The 19943-nt window shown below is 45.8% G+C and overlaps 1 protein-coding gene and 1 long non-coding RNA gene across 3 annotated transcripts in view; both read right to left on the bottom strand.

Annotated features, from left to right (window-relative positions):
* The window catches only part of pcdh12 (protocadherin 12), a 29131-nt gene extending 26634 nt beyond the window's left edge, over nt 1-2497 (bottom strand). For both annotated transcript variants that reach the window (XM_056383642.1, XM_056383643.1), the window contains exon 1: nt 1-2497. This exon is cut by the window's left edge and continues 797 nt beyond it. In XM_056383642.1, coding sequence (XP_056239617.1) covers nt 1-2074 — 2074 coding nt within the window. In that variant the 5' untranslated portion in view covers nt 2075-2497.
* An 11645-nt stretch (nt 2498-14142) lies between these two features.
* Nucleotides 14143-18412, bottom strand: LOC130173744 (uncharacterized). Its single transcript, XR_008828483.1, has 3 exons — nt 17620-18412; nt 16469-17267; nt 14143-15295 (listed from the first exon to the last, which is right to left on the bottom strand). It is a non-coding gene; the product is annotated as an uncharacterized LOC130173744 (long non-coding RNA).
* Between the last annotated feature and the right edge of the window lie 1531 nt (nt 18413-19943).

The raw sequence follows: 19943 nt of genomic DNA, 5'->3' as shown, positions 1-19943 counted from the left end.
TTACCTCGGTGACCAGGCTGGGCGTGCCCATGTCAGATACAGCAACATCCACCTTAAATGTTTTCCCGATAAGCTCAGTAGCATTGGTGGTGTTAACAAACAGCTGGCCTGTAGTCTCGTCCAACCAGAAGAGTCCGTAGGGGTTTCCATCAGTAATGAGGTATTTCAGCTCTCCATTGGGCCCCGAGTCCGGGTCTTCGGCCTTTATGGTGGAAGCGAGGAACCCAACGAGTCCGTCTCTGATCGGGTGATTCATGGGAAGAGCGGTCGATGCCTCCTCCATGTCGTTCCCCAGCTCGGTCACTATCTCCCCCTTCTCTGCATCAACAGGTACGCTCAAAGAGGCCACACCCTTCCTGGGTTTCGGATCCTTAATGACCGGGTAGTTGTCGTTCACATCCTCAACATCAACCTGGATGGTCGCGGTGCTGGTGAGGGGCGGGTGACCGTGGTCGACGGCCTCCACGATGAAGGAGTAGGTGCGCGATTCCTCGTAGTCCAAAGGGCGCCGGATGCTTATGACACCACTAGTTGGGTGGATGGAAAAAGACTGTGTGTCACTTTCCACGTCATTGGAGTTAGGTATGAAGTAGGAAACTCTTCCACTGAGCTCCAGGTCAACGTCGTGGGCTTCCACTTTGAGAGCGTGGTAGCCCGCGACATTGTTCTCCTTGAAGGAAGTCTTATAGAGGGAGGTGGAGAACACTGGGGCGTTGTCATTCTCATCCAGAACATGGACAGGTAGGTGTTTAATACAAGACAGCGGAGGATCTCCATAATCCTGGGCCAGGACCGTGATGTTATACTGCATAACCTTCTCTCTGTCCAGGCTGCCGTTGGTTACGATCATGTAATTGTCACCGTGGATCCGTTTGAGGCGGAAAGGGCCGGATCCGTGCTGAATGCGCGCTCTCACTTTGCCGTTTTCTCCTGAATCTGCATCGGAGACCATCACCAGAGCCAGAAACGTGTCCTCCTGCGCTCCCTCCAGCACAGTCGCCACAGGTGAGTTGGGCGGAGTCCAGGTCATGTGTATCCGCGGCGCGTTGTCGTTAACGTCTTTGAGCTTGACGTGCAATTTGCAATGCGAGGGGATGGCGTTGGGCCCGCGATCTCGGGCCTGTACGATCACTTCATAAGAGGGGTGGGCCTCAAAGTCCAGGGGCGCTCTGAGACTCACGGCTCCATTTTGTGGATCCACGTAGAAGAGCCTCTGAACCTCTGGACGTGTATGCTTACTGAGCGAATACTCCACCTCCCCATTGGCTCCCTGGTCGGGGTCCGTGGCCTTGAGGTTGATGATGGTTGTCCCCCGGGTTGTGTCCTCAGGTAGCTCCACGGTGGGACTGCTGTCCTCAAACGTTGGGCTGTTATCGTTCGAGTCTTGAATGTTAACCCGGACTAATGTGCTCCCAGATCTGGGGGGGTTCCCTTTATCCCACGCCACCAGGGTGAGGTTGAAGGAGGTCTGAAGCTCCCGATCCAGTTCTTTAATAACCACCAGCTCTGCCTGTTTTGTCCCATCTGGACCCACGGTCACATCCAGGGCGAAGTGTTGATTGACGGACAGCGAGTAAGTCTGGAGGCTGTTGGGCCCCGCGTCCGGATCCACCGCCCGGTCTAGAGGGATTCTCATTCTGAGGCTGGCTGTCTCAGAGATCTCCACCTCCTGCAGAGGACCGGGGAAGCTGGGACTGTGGTCATTCAGGTCCATCACTTCCACACGAACCCTCAGGCAGTTCACAGCGCCGCTTTTCCTGTAGAGGACGCTGAAGGCCACCTCGCACAGGTCTGACCCCCGGCATAGCTCCTCCCTGTCCAGCCGGCCTTGGGTGGAGACAACCCCATTTCGAGTGCTGACGGAGAAGGGAAGGGCCTTCCCGTGTTCCACCACCTGGAAATCCTCCAGAGGACCACCTTCGTCCCTCTGACGCAGGTCGTCCACCAGCCGGCCGACCTGAGTTCCCCCCGGCTGCTCCTCCCAAACCCGGTACTGGATAGTTATTGATGACGGCTCGGAGGATCGAGCCTCGGAGCAAAGACTCAGAACCAGGAGCAGAGCCAGCAGCATCATGAAGTGAAGTAAAAATAATCTCCTGTCGACTGTCTAAACTGACATTTCTAAAAATCACTGCTCAGTATTATGAAGAAAAATATGAACTTTAAAATTTAAAATAACTTTAAAACTGTCTTGTTGAAATAAAAAAGTCTGTCTGTTAAACATCAGATAAAACAATCCAGTTTTTCTTCAAAATAATTTAGTTTCTTCTTTAAAAAACAAACAACCACGACCAAACGAGTAAATACAACTGTTTGTAAAGCAAATACCTCAAGAAAAAAAACCTTCAGTTTGGTCAGGATACAATTATAGAAACCTATAATTAAGATATCATCCTCTCTCTCTCTTCACACACTCAGCCTCTCTCTGCCTGGTGCTGTTACTCACTCACGCTGCTGCTGGCGTCCAGCCGCTCAGTTCCTCCTCCTCCGCTCAGGACAGTTCAGCTCCAACTGAGAAAGTTTGGATGTGGGTTTCCACATGCCGGCGGAGCCGCGGCCAATCCGGAGGGAGGAGGAGGGTTATATGCAAATAAATCCAGACTCAACACAAAGAAAAACCCCTCCTGCCCTGAGGAAACCCAGCACAACTCTGGAGTGCTTTTAAAGAAATATGACACCACCTCTCTGTCACTTATAGCTCCCCCCCCCCACCCCCCCTTTTAAACTGCATAAGCTCATCACAAACTGCAGTAACGGACCTTAAATCATGTGGAAAATTTGTGTCAGGTTAAATCCCAGTGGGACTAAAGGCCACAGCAGGAGCTCCACGGCCATGACGTACAGTCTGGGGCCTGACAGCCAAAACACAAACATATGAAGATGTGAAGATGGCCGTCATCATAAATACTCCGACAGCTTCAGAGCTGTCAGTCCTCAGTGACACTGTCGAAGCCTTTTGTTCAAAGTGCAAAGAATAAATTATTATTGTTGTGTTCTTTACGTCCTGGACGTTCGACACAAAGACGGCTTTCTGTTCTTTCTCCCTGGAAATGAACGAGATGACACGGTTGTTCTCAGGAGGGAAAAACAGTCCTTGAAGACTCGACCAGCTATGACATGAATGTTTAAAATTCAACCGCCTGTCCTCAATGTGACGAAACCCACATTCCACACACTTTTCCCTCCAAATATAATTATGAGGAGTCAGAGTTCGACCGCAGGCCACAGGTCAAAACATCTCCAGCCAATCGGGGCGGGAGCTGGTGTCGCTCGTTTCTTTGCAGCTGGAGGTTCATTACTGAAAAGATCTGTGAATCAAGTTTAAATCAAATCCTGGATCATGTGGATTAAAAATTTATTTGCATTAAAGATTTGACTTTTAAAAAAGAGAAGATGAGCTTTAGTTCGTGCTGTGATTCACTCATGACAGAGGTGGTTTGAAGATGTCAAAGGTCTGACTGTGAGACGGTGTTTCAGGGACACACTGTAAACTGTCTACACTATTTCAGTCTCTGTTTGGAAACCAGTTGGCATTCACAGCTGCACATCCACTGACAAGAGCTAAATGTTTTCCCAGCATGCACAGGGCTTCTTTTTCATTCAGTCCCCAGAATATCCCGCAGGCCGAGAGAGAATCGGGCTGATGAAGCGTATCACTTTCCTGTCAGCTCGGAGCGCACAGTCAAACACAGGATCCAGCCGCCGTTCTAACCATTTTATTTTCCTAGGTCAGTGGTTCACATGATGGATGGAGGATCAGATCAAACACATAAAGACTAAATAAATGCAGTTATATCAACTTCAGCAGACGTTCCACTTTATTCATGCATCCACCATCTCTTCACTCTGGTGTCAAACATCTGATTCAGTCTAATGACACATGATACAAATAAACATTCAAGACAATAAAAGGCTGATCAATCAACTGCTGTAATGTTCACCAAAATAAAATAACAAGGTCCATATTACAAGTCCAACTGCTGGTTCTCTGTGTTCTCCCGGTTTGAAGGGGAATGGCTCCCACACAGGTGGGTGGAGTTATAGAACCTCTGGGCGTGGTTATTGGAGTCATAGGTGATTTGCAGGCAGGTATTTACAGGTATGACACTTAATGATTTGTAAGATGTATTTACAGTTTGTGATCAAATCTCAGACTTTTAATGTTTTTAAAAGACACAATAAAATGACACGTAACAAGTTGCAAAAACATTTTTACATGTGTAAATTAACATTTCTGTCAACAGACAAAGTAATCCAGTCAGCGTTTCATTTCCTTCACACTTACTGTTTAAAACTATTTCTGCATGAAACATCAACAAAACTCCTGTAGCAGAGAAACAACTGACCAGAGCTGAGACCAGAAACCCTGTTAATCAGTGCTTTTTTAAATATATATAAAACATAAATATATATTTAACATTTAAAACATGCTTCATAAATATATGTAAAACATCACAAGACAGTTCCGTCAGAAAAAGCAGCTGTTACAGACGAAGTTATTAAAACAAGTGAGTGAAGAGAGTTTGTGTTTCAGAGTCGACCAATCCCGTGATCTGATGTCATCGTTGTTTACAAAACAACAATTACACACGAATATAAACAAAGTAAATCCTACAGGGAAATATTTAAAATGACCTTTAACTTCATGTGCCGCCTGCGCTCGTCTGTTCAGGCAGAGCAGAGGTCGGCCAATCAGATTAGACTATCACCAAAACAAACACCATCAACCTCCTGTCTGCGGCCAATCAACTGGCACTCTGTGTGTGTGTGTGTGTGTGTGTGTGTGTGTGTGTGTGTGTGTGTGTAAGTTGTAGAAGGAAAATGCTTTTGCAGACACACACATGCACACGTCTGCTTCCAATTAATTTACCACCTGTGTGTGTGTGTGTGTGTGTGTGTGTGTGTGTGTGTGTGTGTGTGTGTGTGTGTGTGTGTGTGGTCAAGCCCTTCCATACTGATGGTGACCCTGTGGTGACACACTTACTTTTAAACTTTAACTCTTTCACTGTCAGTTGCTTTCATTCATTTTCAGTTTGAGAAAATATTATATGGATTTTTTTTTTCTTCAGCAGCTGGAAACATCTGGATGAGACGTCACAGAGTCTCTGATTGGACAGTTTTCGACAGGAAGGAATAAAACCAAACGACTGGTTGAAGAACATCTGTAACAGCTGTGGTGATTCAGGTAAATATTTCTTCACAGTGTAACCTGTGAGTGCTGCACCTCACCCGTCTCTCCTCAAGCACGTCTGATAACCAGCATGCTGATTTATCTCTCACACACACACACACACACACACACACACACACACACACACACAACACACACACACACACACACACACACGAGTCATGTAGAGGCTGACGTTCTGTTAATTTTGAGGTTGGTTCTGGGGTTTTTTTTTTTGTTTGTTTTTACATCCAAGATTGACGTAATCCTATGATACCGCTAGTTATCAACTAGTTATCAACTATTATCAAGGTGAGTGAGTGAGTGTGTGTGTGTGTGTGTGTGTGTGTGTGTGTGTGTGTGTGTGTGTGTGTGTGTGTGCGTGTGTGTGTGTGTGTGTGTGTGTGTGTGTGTGTGTGCGTGTGTGTGTGTGAGATTATAGGTGACCCCATTAGCAGCCATTAGTGGAGCAGTTGACAGAACATTCACCTTTTGTTTGGCCTGAAGCCTGAAAGCAGCTAAAACCCCCTCAACCAACACAACTGTGTGTGTGTGTGTGTGTGTGTGTGTGTGTGTGTGTGTGTGTGTGTGTGTGTGTGTGTGTGTGTGTGTGTGTGTGTGTGTCTGTCTGTGTCTGTGTTTGTGTGTGTGTGTTAAAAGCAGGATGTAGCTGATCTGCTGACCCACATGTTGCCAGATAAGGATCAGAGTGGAAGGAGACAAATACCACACTCTCCAGTGAGAGGATGCACGATGTGTGTGTGTGTGTGTGTGTGTGTGTGTGTGTGTGTGTGTGTGTGTCTCATTCCATTCATTTTCTGTATTAGCTTTGTTCTTTATGACCTTTGTGACCATGTTTTCCTCAAGTCTAATTCACAGATTCACAGCTGATCGTCTCACAGTCTAAATAAACTTGTTTTTTCCTTCGTCACTCTATTTTGTATTTTTACCCGTGTTTACTAAATACTGTACCACACACACACACACACACACACACACACACACACACACACACACACACACACACACACACACACACACACACACACACACACACACACACACACACACACACACACACACACACACACACACACACACACAGGATTCATCTGCCGCTGAAACAGAAGCGTTTGATAAAAACTGCAGCAGCTGTTATGAAATAAAAATGAATGGTGGTGTAAAGATTTACATCTTCAGTAGAAACCAAAAATAAAAACACAGTAAAGAATAAGTTGAGTCTTTAAAAGTCAGTGAACTGCTCTGCCAACATGTTTACTGCTGAACAAACAGTCAGTGAAGTGAGCGCAGGCTGCAGGGACACGACCCGGGGATCGAACCTGTGTCTGCTCAGGAACTTCAGGGTGGTTTGGAGTCGGTGCGCCGGCGTCCCTGAAGCTCAACGCACTGTAACTGAAGAAAACATCTTCGGCTCATTAACACAACAGGAAGTGTTTCCAGGGGACACTAAAAAGTGATGACCCCGGCTGGGACTTGTTGTTGCCCAGTTGTGTCTTTTGAAGTCTTAAGCTTTCAGGCACAAGTGTGTTTTTGCAGCGCATGTGTTTGTGAGGCTGCAGACTTTGACTTGCTGATGGTGATGCGTTCAGGGACCGGTGCAACTCGTCCGACAGTCTTCAGGAATCCAGACCTTTGGGAGATGTTGAGATATTAATTACAGCCAGCAGCTGGAAACATCATGAAAATATGGATCCAAATTTATGAGAATCCATTGATCAGAGGACGGTGAAAGCGTTGATCCTCTGGGGACCACGAACGCCTCCACAAAGTTTCAGTTTGTTTCAGAATCAGATTTTTTACCGTTACCCTGAAAAGTTTGTATTAATAAATAAACATCAGAATAAATGACAAAAGTTAATGGACAAAAATAAGTAGAGCCGTCGCCTCATTGGTTGATCCCACATGACAACAGATGATGACACGCGTCTGTTGACGTCCAATCAGTGACCGAGCTGAACCCGTTCACCTCCACTTCTATTGTCCCACTGAACTGCTGATTTGTTTGTTTACGTGTCGACCTCTGACCTCCCTCCTCCTCCTCCTCTTTGTCCACCTCCTTCACGTCACCACCCTTCTTTCCTTTCCTTAAACATTTCTGCAGACTCTCCTCCTCCCCTCCTCCCTCACCTCCTCTTCTCCTCCTCCATCGCCTCCTCTCCTGCATCTGGGAACAAGCTTCCTGTCGCAGGAAACAGTCTGATGGTGGAGGCCAGAAACAGGATGTCCTGAGAGGAGAGGAGAAGAGAGGGAGGAGAGGAGAGGAGAAGAGAGGAGAAGAGAGGAGGAGAGGAGAGGAGAAGAGAGGAGAAGAGGAGAGGAGAAGAGAGGAGAAGAGAGGAGGAGAGGAGAGGAGAAGAGAGGAGAAGAGAAGAAAGGAGAGGAGAGGAGAGGAGAAGAGAGGAGAAGAAGAGAGGAGAAGGAGAGGAGAGGAGAAGAGAGGAGGAGAGAGGAGAAGAGAGGAGAAGAGAGGAGGAGAGGAGAGGAGAGGAGAAGAGAGGAGAAGAGAGGAAACAGAAGAGGAGAGGAGAGGAGAGAGGAGAGAGAGAGGAGAGGAGAGGAGAAGAGGAGAAGAGAGGAGAGGAGAGGAAGAGAGGAGAAGAGGAGAAGAGAGGAGGAGAGGAGAGGAGAGGAGAAGAGGAGAGGAGAGAGGAGAGAAGAGAGGAGAAGAGGAGAGAGGAGAGGAGAGGAGAGAAGAGAGGAGGAGGAGAGAGGAGAAGAGAGGAGAGGAGAGAAGAGAGAGAGGAGAAGAGGAGAGAGAAGAGGAGAGGAGAGGAAGAGAGGAGAGGAGAAGAGAGGATACAGAAGAGGAGAGGAGAAGAGGAGGAGAGAGAGGAGAAGAGAGGAGAAGAGGAGAAGAGAGGAGAGAAGAGAGGAGGAGGAGAGGAGAGGAGAAGAGAGGAGGAGAAGAGAGGAGGAGGAGAGGAGAGAGAGGAGGAGAGGAGAGGAAGAAGAGAGGAGAAGAGGAGAGGAGAGGAGAGGAGATAGGAAACAGAGGAGGAGAGGAGGAGAGAGGAGGAGAGAGGAAACAGAAGAGGAGAGGAGAGGAAACAGAAGAGAGGAAACAGAAGAGGAGAGGAGGAGAGGAGGAGAGAGAGGAGAGAGAGGAGAGGAGAGGAGAGGAGAAGAGAGGAGAAGAGAGGAGAAGAGAGGAGGAGAGGAGAGGAGAGGAGAGGAGAGGAGAAGAGAGGAGAAGAGAGGAGAAGAGAGGAGAAGAGAGGAAACAGAAGAGGAGGAGAGGAGAGGAGAAGAGAGGAGAAGAGAGGAGAAGAGAGGAGGAGAGGAGGAGGGAGAGAGAGGAGAGAGAGGAGAAGAGAGGAGGAGAGGAGAAGAGAGGAGAAGAGAGGAGGAGAGGAGAGGAGAGGAGAAGAGAGGAGAAGAGAGGAGAAGAGAGGAGGAGAGGAGAAGAGAGGAGAAGAGAGGAGGAGAGAGGAGAGGAGAGGAGAAGAGAGGAAACAGAAGAGGAGAGAGAGGAGAGGAGAAGAGAGGAGAAGAGAGGAGAAGAGAGGAGGAGAGGAGGAGAGGAGAAGAGAGGAGAAGAGAGGAGGAGAGGAGAAGAGAGGAGAAGAGAGGAAACAGAAGAGGAGGAGAGGAGAGGAGGAAGAGAGGAGAAGAGAGGAGGAGAGAGGAGGAGAGGAGAGGAGAAGAGAGGAGAAGAGAGGAGAAGAGAGGAGGAGAGGAGAGGAGAGGAGAGGAGAAGAGAGGAAACAGAAGAGGAGAGGAGAGGAGAAGAGAGGAGAGAGAGAGGAAACAGAAGAGAGGAGAGGAGAGGAGAGGAGAAGAGAGGAAACAGAAGAGAGGAAACAGAAGAGGAGAGGAGAGAGGAAACAGAGGAGGAGAGGAGAGGAGAGGAGAAGAGAGGATACAGAAGAGGAGAGGAGAGAGGAAACAGAGGAGGAGAGGAGAGGAGAGGAGGAGAAGAGAGGATACAGAAGAGGAGAGGAGAGAGGAAACAGAGGAGGAGAGGAGAGGAGAGAGGAAACAGAGGAGGAGAGTAGAGGAGAGAGGAAACAGAGGAGGAGAGGAAACAGAGGAGGAGAGGAGAGGAGAGGAGAGAGGAAACAGAGGAGGAGAGTAGAGGAGAGGAGAGGAGAGGAGATAGGAAACAGAGGAGGAGAGGAAACAGAGGAGGAGAGGAGAGGAGAGGAGAGAGGAAACAGAGGAGGAGAGGAGAGAAGAGAGGAAACAGAAGAGGAGAGGAGAGAAGAGGAGAGGAGAGGAGAGAGGAAACAGAGGAGGAGAGAAGAGGAGAGGAGAGTAGAGGAGAGAGGAAACAGAGGAGGAGAGTAGAGGAGAGGAGAGTAGAGGAGAGAGAGAGGAAACAGAGGAGGAGAGGAGAGGAGAGGAGAGTAGAGGAGAGAGGACACAGAGGAGGAGAGAAGAGGAGAGGAGAGGAGATAGGAAACAGAGGAGGAGAGGAGAGAGGAAACAGAGGAGGAGAGGAGAGGAGAGAGGAAACAGAGGAGGAGAGGAGAGGAGAGAGGAAACAGAGGAGGAGAGGAGAGGAGAGAGGAAACAGAAGAGGAGAGAGGAGAGAAGAGGAGAGGAGAGGAGATAGGAAACAGAGGAGGAGAGAAGAGGAGAGGAGAGTAGAGGAGAGAGGAAACAGAGGAGGAGAGGAGAGGAGAGGAGATAGGAAACAGAGGAGGAGAGGAGATAGGAAACAGAGGAGGAGAGGAGGAGAGAGGAAACAGAGGAGGAGAGGAGAGAGGAAACAGAGAGAGGAGAGGAGAGGAGAGAGGAAACAGAGGAGGAGGAGAGGAGAGGAGAGAGGAAACAGAGGAGGAGAGGAGGAGAAGAGGAGAGGAGAGGAGATAGGAAACAGAGGAGGAGAGGAGAGAGGAAACAGAGGAGGAGAGGAGAGGAGAGAGGAAACAGAGGAGGAGAGGAGAGAAGAGAGGAAACAGAAGAGGAGAGGAGAGAAGAGGAGAGGAGAGTAGAGGAGAGAGGACACAGAGGAGGAGAGGAGAGGAGAGGAGATAGGAAACAGAGGAGGAGAGGAGAGGAGAGAAGAGGAGAGGAGAGTAGAGGAGATAGGAAACAGAGGAGGAGAGAAGAGGAGAGGAGAGTAGAGGAGAGAGGACACAGAGGAGGAGAGGAGAGGAGAGGAGATAGGAAACAGAGGAGGAGAGGAGATAGGAAACAGAGGAGGAGAGGAGAGAGGAAACAGAGGAGGAGAGGAGAGGAGAGAGGAAACAGAAGAGGAGAGGAGAGGAGAGGAGAGAGGAAACAGAAGAGGAGAGGAGAGGAGAGGAGAGGAGAAGAGAGGAGAAGAGAGGAGAAGAGAGGAGAAGAGAGGAGGAGAGGAGAGGGTAGGAGAAGAGAGGAAACAGAAGAGGAGAGGAGAGGAGAGGAGGAGAGGAGAGGAGGAGAGGAGAAGAGAGGAGGAGGAGAGGAGAGGAGAGGAGAGGAGAAGAGAGGAAACAGAAGAGAGGAGAGGAGAGGAGAGGAAACAGAAGAGGAGAGGAGAGGAAACAGAAGAGGAGAAGAGAGGAAACAGAAGAGGAGAGGAAAAGAGGAAACAGAGAGAGGAGAGAGGAGAGGAGAGGAGATAGGAAACAGAGGAGGAGAGGAGAGAGGAAACAGAGGAGGAGAGGAGAGAAGAGGAGAGGAGAGGAGATAGGAAACAGAGGAGGAGAGGAGAGGAGAGGAGAGGAGATAGGAAACAGAGGAGGAGAGGAGAGGAGAGGAGAGGAGATAGGAAACAGAGGAGGAGAGGAGAGGAGAGGAGAGGAGAGAGGAACAGAGGAGGAGAGGAGAGAGGAAACAGAGGAGGAGAGGAGAGGAGAGAGGAAACAGAAGAGGAGAGAAGAGGAGAGGAGAGGAGATAGGAAACAGAGGAGGAGAGGAGAGGAGAGGAGAGGAGATAGGAAACAGAGGAGGAGAGGAGAGAGGAAACAGAGGAGGAGAGGAGAGGAGAGTAGAGGAGAGAGGAAACAGAGGAGGAGAGGAGAGAAGAGGAGAGGAGAGGAGGAGAGGAGAGGAGAGGAGAGGAGAGGAGAAGAGAGGAGAAGAGAGGAGGAGAGAGAGGAGGAGAAGAGAGGAGGAGAGAGAGGAGAAGAGAGGAGGAGAGGAGAGAGGAAGAGAGGAGAAGAGAGGAGGAGAGGAGAGGAGGAGAGGAGAGAGAGGAGGAGAAGAGAGGAGAGGAGAGGAGAGAGAGGAGAGGAGAAGAGAGGAGAAGAGAGGAGGAGAGGAGGAGAGGAGAAGAGAGGAGGAGAAGAGAGGAGAAGAGAGGAGGAGAGGAGGAGAGGAGAAGAGAGGAGGAGAAGAGAGGAGAAGAGGAGAGGGTAGGAGAAGAGAGGAAACAGAAGAGGAGAGGAGAGGAGAGGAGAGGAGGAGAGGAGAGGGTAGGAGAAGAGAGGAAACAGAAGAGGAGAGGAGAGGAGAGGAGAGGAGGAGAGGAGGAGAAGAGAGGAGAGGAAGGAGAGGAGAGGAGAGGAGAAGAGAAGAAAGAGAGAGAGAGAGGAAACAGAAGAGAGGAAACAGAAGAGAGGAGAGGAGAGGAGAGGAAACAGAAGAGGAGAGGAGACGAAACAGAAGAGAGGAGAGGAGAGGAAACAGAAGAGGAGAAGAGAGGAAACAGAAGAGGAGAGGAAAAGAGGAAACAGAAGAGGAGAGAGGAGAGGAGATAGGAAACAGGAGGAGAGGAGGAGGGAGGAGAGAGGAAACAGAGGAGGAGAGGAGAGGAGATAGGAAACAGAGGAGGAGAGGAGAGGAGAGGAGATAGGAAACAGAGGAGGAGAGGAGAGGAGAGAGAGAGGAGATAGGAAACAGAGGAGGAGAGGAGAGAGGAAACAGAGGAGGAGAGGAGGAGAGAGGAAACAGAAGAGGAGAGAAGAGGAGAGGAGAGGAGATAGGAAACAGAGGAGGAGAGGAGAGGAGAGGAGAGGAGATAGGAAACAGAGGAGGAGAGGAGAGGAGAGGAGAGTAGAGGAGAGAGAGGAAACAGAGGAGGAGAGGAGAGAAGAGGAGAGGAGAGGAGAGGAGAGGAGAGAGGAAACAGAGGAGGAGAGGAGAGAAGAGGAGAGAGGAGAGGAGAGAGGAAACAGAGGAGGAGAGGAGAGGAGAGGAGAGTAGAGGAGATAGGAAACAGAGGAGGAGAGGAGAGTAGAGGAGAGAGGAAACAGGGAGGAGAGGAGAGAAGAGGAGAGGAGAGGAGGAGAGGAAAAGAGGAGGAGAGGAGAGAAGAGGAGAGTAGAGGAGATAGGAAACAGAGGAGGAGAGGAGAGGAGAGTAGAGGAGATAGGAAACAGAAGAGGAGAGGAGAGGAGAGTAGAGGAGATAGGAAACAGAAGAGGAGAGGAGAGGAGAGGAGAGAGGAAACAGGGGAGGAGAGGAGGAGAGAAGAGGAGAGGAGAGGAGATAGGAAACAGAGGAGAAGAGGAGAGGAGAGAAGAGGAGAGGAGAGGAGATAGGAAACAGAGGAGGAGAGGAGAGGAGAGGAGAGTAGAGAGGAAACAGAGGAGGAGAAGAGAGAAGAGGAGAACAGTTTAAACTAGCTGAGATGTTTCTCATTTACAATCTTGTTTCCTCTCCTTCATGAAATGAACTGGCGGCCATGTTTCTCCTGCAGAGGAGGATGGTGATGATGATGATGATGATGATGATGATGATGATGATGATGATGATGATGATGATGATGGGTCCCTCCTCATGTAATGTGCACAGCGACATATAATATATATAATATATATTTTATATATTTCTGGGCTGATGAAATAAAGAATGAATTAAAGGCGACAGCGATCAAAGGAACCAGAGGAGACAGACTCGTGTGTTTAGTTCATGTAAATCTGCAAGTTAATTGTTTCTTCCTGTGATTGTGGCTCTTCCTCCACCTCACCTTGACCTACTGACCTCCGCTACACACAAACACACACACACACCACACACACACACACACACACACACACACACACACACACACACACACACACACACACACACACACACACACACACACACATCTGTGTGTGGATATGACTGTCAGGGTTTAGATTCTGGTTTCCTCTCAGTAAATCTGGTTCAGGTTGGTTTCATCTCTGAGACGCTGTAATCAATTAATTAACACTGGATCTTAATGAATGAAATCACGTTTCTGCTCATTTCTGCACATCCAACTTTAAATCCAATTCCAAATGTAAAAGTGTCCAAAATGAGGCTAATTAATGGAAATATTTACTTTAATTTCCAGTTGAAGTCACATTAAAATTAACTATTTAACTATTATTGTTTATTATTTATTATCATCTATCATTATTATTATTATTAATTAGCTCCTGGACACCTGAATTTACCCTATCTATCTATCTATCTATCTATCTATCTATCTATCTATCTATCTATCTATCTATCTATCTATCTATCTATCTATCTATCTATCTATCTAAAGTTAAACATGTTGATCTGTTTCTTTCAGACGTCTGCGAAAATGAAGTTCAATGAGATTTAGTGATTTTTTTCTGTCCCCTAGTGGCTGAAATCACACGATGCAAGTATGAAAAATTAAAATGGTATATTGTTATTATTATTATTGATGATAAAGCAGATGTGTGTCTGGTGGGCAGATGTTGCTCTTAAAGTGAAACCTCATTAACATCTCAGTTAAAAAGCAGCGCACTTCCTGTCTGAGGGAACAAGTGGTCTGCATCTGTCTCTGATCTCTGAACACACACACACACACACACACACACACACACACACACACACACACACACACACACACACACACACACAACACACACACACACACACACACACACACACACACACACACACACACACACACACACACACACACACACACACAGATTAAGGTGCTTTGATGGAAATCTGAACCACACACATGCAGCCAGTAATTGGGAGGAAATCTCCTTTGGTTTTGATGGATGAAACCTGGAGTGTTACTGCACTCTGATCTTCAGATACACAACGAGTCTGATTTACATGTTTGTCTGGTTTATTGAACAGGTGGAGAAATAAAAATGTAGCAGCAGTTAGCATCTAGCAGTTAGCATTGGCTTTTAATTACGTATGGTACATATATTATTCTATTGCCATCTGTTATTTTATCTTTTAAAGCTCCATATTTTCTTCTTCTTCTGTGTTTTATTTGAAGTGTTGATCCATAAGAAAATATATTTGTGGTTTTAAGAACCAAAAACCATCATATATGTGAGGAGTAAGTTGTAATGTTATTGTAGTTGAAGTTAGCATGTGTGCTAACGTTAAACTGTGAAACCACAGTGTAAAACGTTTTCTAACACTAAGACTGATGATGAATAACGGCTCCTGGACTTTTTGCACCTTCCCTCCATCACTTATGGACGGCTGCAACAGCTTCCAGTCAATCTGTTGCACCGTCCTCACTGAGCTATGAAGGATTATATTACATCTCTACTATAATTTATACTTGTTACTAAATAAGATTTATCCACCTCTTTATTATCCTGGTCTCTGGGAGGGAAGACAACTCGCTCTTCCTCCTGCTCTGTCTGGCAGGTGTTGCCAGGAGCTTGGAAGTACTTGGCACTGGCTTGAGGAAAAAGGTCAAAATGGATAAAAATGAATTTTATGTTTGCATGAAATGATAATACACAATATACTGAATCACAAGCTCTGAGACACACGCATGTACGTGGGATGAAGTGGTTAAGGTGGAAACCAGAAGGCTGACCCCGCCCCTTTGTCAGTCTACCAGTCTCTGTGTTCAGCTGCACCTGCTGGGTCCTGAATGCAGGTGAGGCGGCTCCTCTGTGTCTCCATGTGTCCTGGATGCAGAGAGAATCCAGCAAAGAGACGTCCAGGGTGACATGGAGATCCTGGATGAGGAGGACGTCTCCTCTGCCCCATGTGTCCTCCTCCAACAGTGGAGCCTCCACTCCTCCCAGGAGATCCTCTGGATCACCTTGGCAACAGTCAGGCCGAGCATCCTGTGCTTCCCCTCCAGCTCGGACCGCTATGCCTCAATGAAACGGCAGGCACCTCCCTGGATCCACCTCGAAGATGCAGCGTCATGAATCCGGCCGCCATCCTGGAAAGCCAACACACCAACATCGGTAACCCAGGCAACTGTTTCAGAAGCAGCACCAGCAGCTTCTTTGTCACCTGGAAGGAGAGAGACAGAGAAAGGTTTCAAATGTTAATATTTGTGTGTGAATTTAGTACACACACACACACACACACACACACACACACACACACACACACACACACACACACACACACACACACACACACACAGCAGTGGTGTAAAAGCAGCTGTAAGAACATGTACTGAATTACACCTCATCCTACAGAAACTGGTGGGAAAGAAAACTAGAGATGGCTGTTGGACAGATCAATGAGTTAGACATACAGTGGATTTAGAAAGTACTCACTTTTTTACATTGTATTATTTTGAATAATCTTATAAATCGTTAAATTCATTCATCAATGAACAATGCCAGCAAGATAGCTGCTAATGCTAGCAAGCTGCCCCCCCCACTTGTTATTTTGCAATCTTGTAATGAAATCATAAAATTCATTCATCAATGACCAATGCCATTCTCATCATTATTATTTATTGCAGCTATTATATATCATTGTTAGCTTTATACTTGTTATCAATGTCGTCAGTATTTTTACAATTATTCTGTGTGGTTGTCAATAATAAAGGAAAAAATGCTAACGCTAGCTGCTAATTCTAGCTAGCCCCCCACTTCTTTAGCAATCTTATGAAATCGTTAAATACATACATCAATGAAAAAATGCCAACAATCTAGCTGCTAATGCTAGCAAGCTACTGTAAAACTCAGTGAGCAACATCCCCAGTGTGAGACACTGACAAGTACAAAGTTTGATCCTTGTCACTTCAGTGTCACTGTGGGAACTTTTGACCAGAGTTTTAAAGTTTTCTTCTCTGTCTCTTCGCAACACAGATGTTGACAAATCCATTTCTTATTTCACAGTGTCGTTGTTCAACCTCAACACTGATCATTTGTGGAGTTTTGAGTCAGACTTTCAACAAATACAAATCTCTTCCACACAAGTGCAATTGTTTCACATACTCAAACTTGAATTTTTCATGCAGATTTATTTTACAGGTTTACAAAGGTTGATTTACAACTACAAACATTGGAATCATTTGTGAACATCACTTTACAAGCTCAAAATCATTTTGACCCTAATTTGAGCCTAGCTACATCAGCAGTTTGAACATGTTTACACTGTGGGTCTGATTTAATCACAGTGGTAAAGACAAGTCTTACTGTTAAAAGTGAATGATAGCATGTTACTCACCTGGACCCTCCTCACTGTGTCTGGACTCTCAGGTGTTGTTGAGACAGGTGGAGGCGGTATTACACCTGTACTGGCTCAGGTCCTGATAAAGACAGAGGGATGCTGAAATCTCCTGAGAAATGTAAAGACCTAGTTCACTTTCAATCATGGCTGATCTCCTAACAGAAATGTAAAGTGGTTACAACATGGTGAACAGATCGACGTGTATTCACTCGGTCTACTGGCTCCATACAATCTCACGTTACAGTCAGTTACAAGATGAGCCTGAAGTTACTGACGTCACTAGCTGCACACGTCACTAACAGCCGAGAGCAACAGACACAATCCTACTAACCGCTAAAACATCTGTCGACAACGTCAATATCACCACCTGAAATGTTTGTCAGTCGTTGCACTGATTATACTTTTAGCTAAAGAGCTAGCATTGATGCTACTCACCGGGCTAACAGGAAAGTTGCGAGCTCGGCATCAAACCGCATCTCTTTCCTCTCAGAGCTTCTCCAGCGGCGGAAAGTCACATCCAGATTTACTCGCGTTGCTTCTTTTCTTTGCCGTTGAACGTGGTTTCTTGTCGGGAGCGGTCCTTCGAGACGCAGATGAATATCGTCTTTTAGGAGGTTCAGCCATTCCTGTGTTTCTGTGGCGCTAACTTCAAGCGCGGCCGGAAGTTGTTCTTCTTCGTGGGACTGAGGGCAGACTTGACGCGCCACTGATTCACACAGCGTCTAGTGTCACAAAGTGGTATTACAACACGGGGACAGGTCGGCGCTGATGCGCATGCGCATTTCAGTAGATAACTCTGAAATACAACAGATAGGTCTTAATCATGACATCATCACTGTGGCTGCTTCACACACTGTTGATAGTGTTAATTCATTTTTAAACATTTTAAACTAAAGTTCTGGCCACATCTTATATTGCACCTTTTCAGCAAAACGACCAAAGCTGACATTTAAAAGTAAAGCTACATGTTCTTTGTCCACATTACAAATTAACTTGCAGTTTTAACACTTAGATTAAAACAAAGACATTGAGTTTAACTTGACTGATATTGACACATTTGATGCATACAAAACATTTTTATTTGCTTTGACAGTATATAAATCTATGCTTGGATTATAAAATACAATCATGCTTTCCCTTATACTTACATTCAGATTGTGACGTACAAATGTTTGTATTTGCCCATTTTGCTTTCAGGCCAGCAGGTGTTGCACTGTTCACATGAAGCATCAAGATATACACCCTTTGTGGAACCACTTTGCTGAGAAAGTAAAACCTCTGACGCTGTGGGACTCACATCCAGTACCAGGCAGTTGATTTCTGCAAGTAAAGAAGCTACAACAGCCCGGAAATTTTACTCACTGAGTATTTCACTTACTGACTGGACTGCTCACAGAGCCAGGTGTCAGTTCACTTCAGCCATGTTGGTTTCTCCATATATCGCAGTCATGGTGCTGTCTTTCCAGTCACCGCATGTTGGCAGTCTTTATGTTACGACCCAGCTAGGGGAAAAGGGTAGCAACATGAAACCAGGTGTTATTTCCCAGTTGTGGGATTAATAAAGTTAATCTAATGTAATCTAATATATGAGGAGAAACCTTGTAATATTACAGAGACAGCGGGTTGTCAATGTCGGTAAATCACGGTCACTAAACGATCCCGTTATTACAGTGAACTGTCGTGTCTGGACGAGCTGGTAAAGAGCAGAGCAGCGGACGTGTGTGTCGTGTTTGTTCATATTAAGTTTGGTTCAGTGTTAGTCGGATAGTTTTCAGCTCTAGTTCATTTCATTATTGATGACAGGAGTCAAAACATCTGTTGGAATGATTGTGTCTCTGTCAGAATAAAGAACATGACTGAGAGCTGAGAACCATCATGACATGTTCACCTGCACAATGACTCCAAACTCAGTATTAGTTTCTATTCTATTGTTATTTCATGTAAAACGGCTCAGCAGACTGTTTATTACAACTAAGCTGAGGGAATAATGTATTTTCAGATATCTGTGATCATCTAATCAGAGAGCTGTTTCTTTTGTCTTTTTCTCTAAACTTTACAATATGATAATGATATAATATTAAGAATGTGTTAATATTTAATTGATTGACACTTAATTTTATTATTAGGAGAAAGTTTCTCTGCAGAAACTTTAGTGGCGTCACTTTATTAAAGGAGTTTGATCAGAATAAATTAGGAAAAATCTGTAAAATAACAGTTTTTTCGCTGTAGAAATATTAATGAAACTTTATCTAAATGTATTGTTTTTACACTTTATTTGAATTAGGATATTTTACTTTAATTTTATGGTTTTTGTTTGGCAGCTGCTGCTGACAGTCATTTGACCATTTTTTTACGATTTCTTTTTTACAGTGTACACATCATCTTTGATCTTTTTTCATCTTTTTTGGGGGTTTTCTCTCTGTTTCTCTCTCCTTCTGAACAAACCAAGAAATATATCAGTCATCTAAATCTATAGCAATAATAAAAAGCTGTCAGTTGTTCCCTGGATGCCGTCATGTTATCTTATATCTTGTTATGTTATCACTTTCTTTGTTTTTTTATTTTGTGACCAATAAAAGGTTTTTAAAAAACAGCATATTTCAAAATGTATGTTTCCCATAATTATATTTTCATACAGAAATGAATGGATTTCATTTTGACAGTAGTCAAAGTATGTTATCTAAATAAAAGCCACATGCTGTGCAGCTGCTGGTTCCAGCACTGATGTCGGTTACGGAAGGTCACGGTCATTAGTTTTTAGGAGGCGGGACTGAAGTGATCAGCGGCTCGGTCTCCGCTCTTCATCTTTAAGATCAACTTGCTCTTTCATCTCCGGTGAAACCACAAAGAACCAGAACCGGTTAATGAACGTTTCCAGACCCGGGAAGCTGATTTTCATCAGCAGACACATGAGGCTGAAAACACTGTGTTGACTTTAGTTCTTCTGTTTCTGTTGGATTCAGATTTTCATCAGGTTTCTGTGAGTCATATTTATATGTTCCAGGACACAGAGGTGAGACCGCTCGTGTCATCAGTGTTGGAATAAACCACTGAAGCAGAATCACAGTTCTGCTGTTCAGTCACTTCATGTTGGATGTGTTCGCTCCTTCATGTCTAATTCTTCTCTTTCCTCCTTTTGTTTTCTGTTTTCTTTGCAGCTTCCTGTTAACATTCAGTGTCAGAATAAAGAAACCAGGGCGTTATTGTTATTGTAACCGCTCTTTTCCATATATATATTTGGTTTATTCTTGTTGTAGAAGGAAATTTGATAAATAATAAAAGAATAAAACCGTTACACTACAGTTTTTCTGATGCTGTTCTCATGGTTCTGTCTGGTGTCATGCAGTGATTGTAGTGATAGTCATTATATCGCAGCCTGTGGTTCAGTCTAAACTGATTTTCAGAGGAAATGCTGCCACCTTGTGGTCAAACATGGATCTGCAGCTTCATTGTGCTCAAGGCTTTTCATCAC

The sequence above is a fragment of the Seriola aureovittata genome, chromosome 8 (assembly GCF_021018895.1).
Source record: "Seriola aureovittata isolate HTS-2021-v1 ecotype China chromosome 8, ASM2101889v1, whole genome shotgun sequence".
NCBI lineage: Eukaryota > Metazoa > Chordata > Actinopteri > Carangiformes > Carangidae > Seriola > Seriola aureovittata.
The sequence above is the reverse complement of the archived record's forward strand: the minus strand, read 5'-3'. Positions and strand labels throughout refer to the sequence as shown.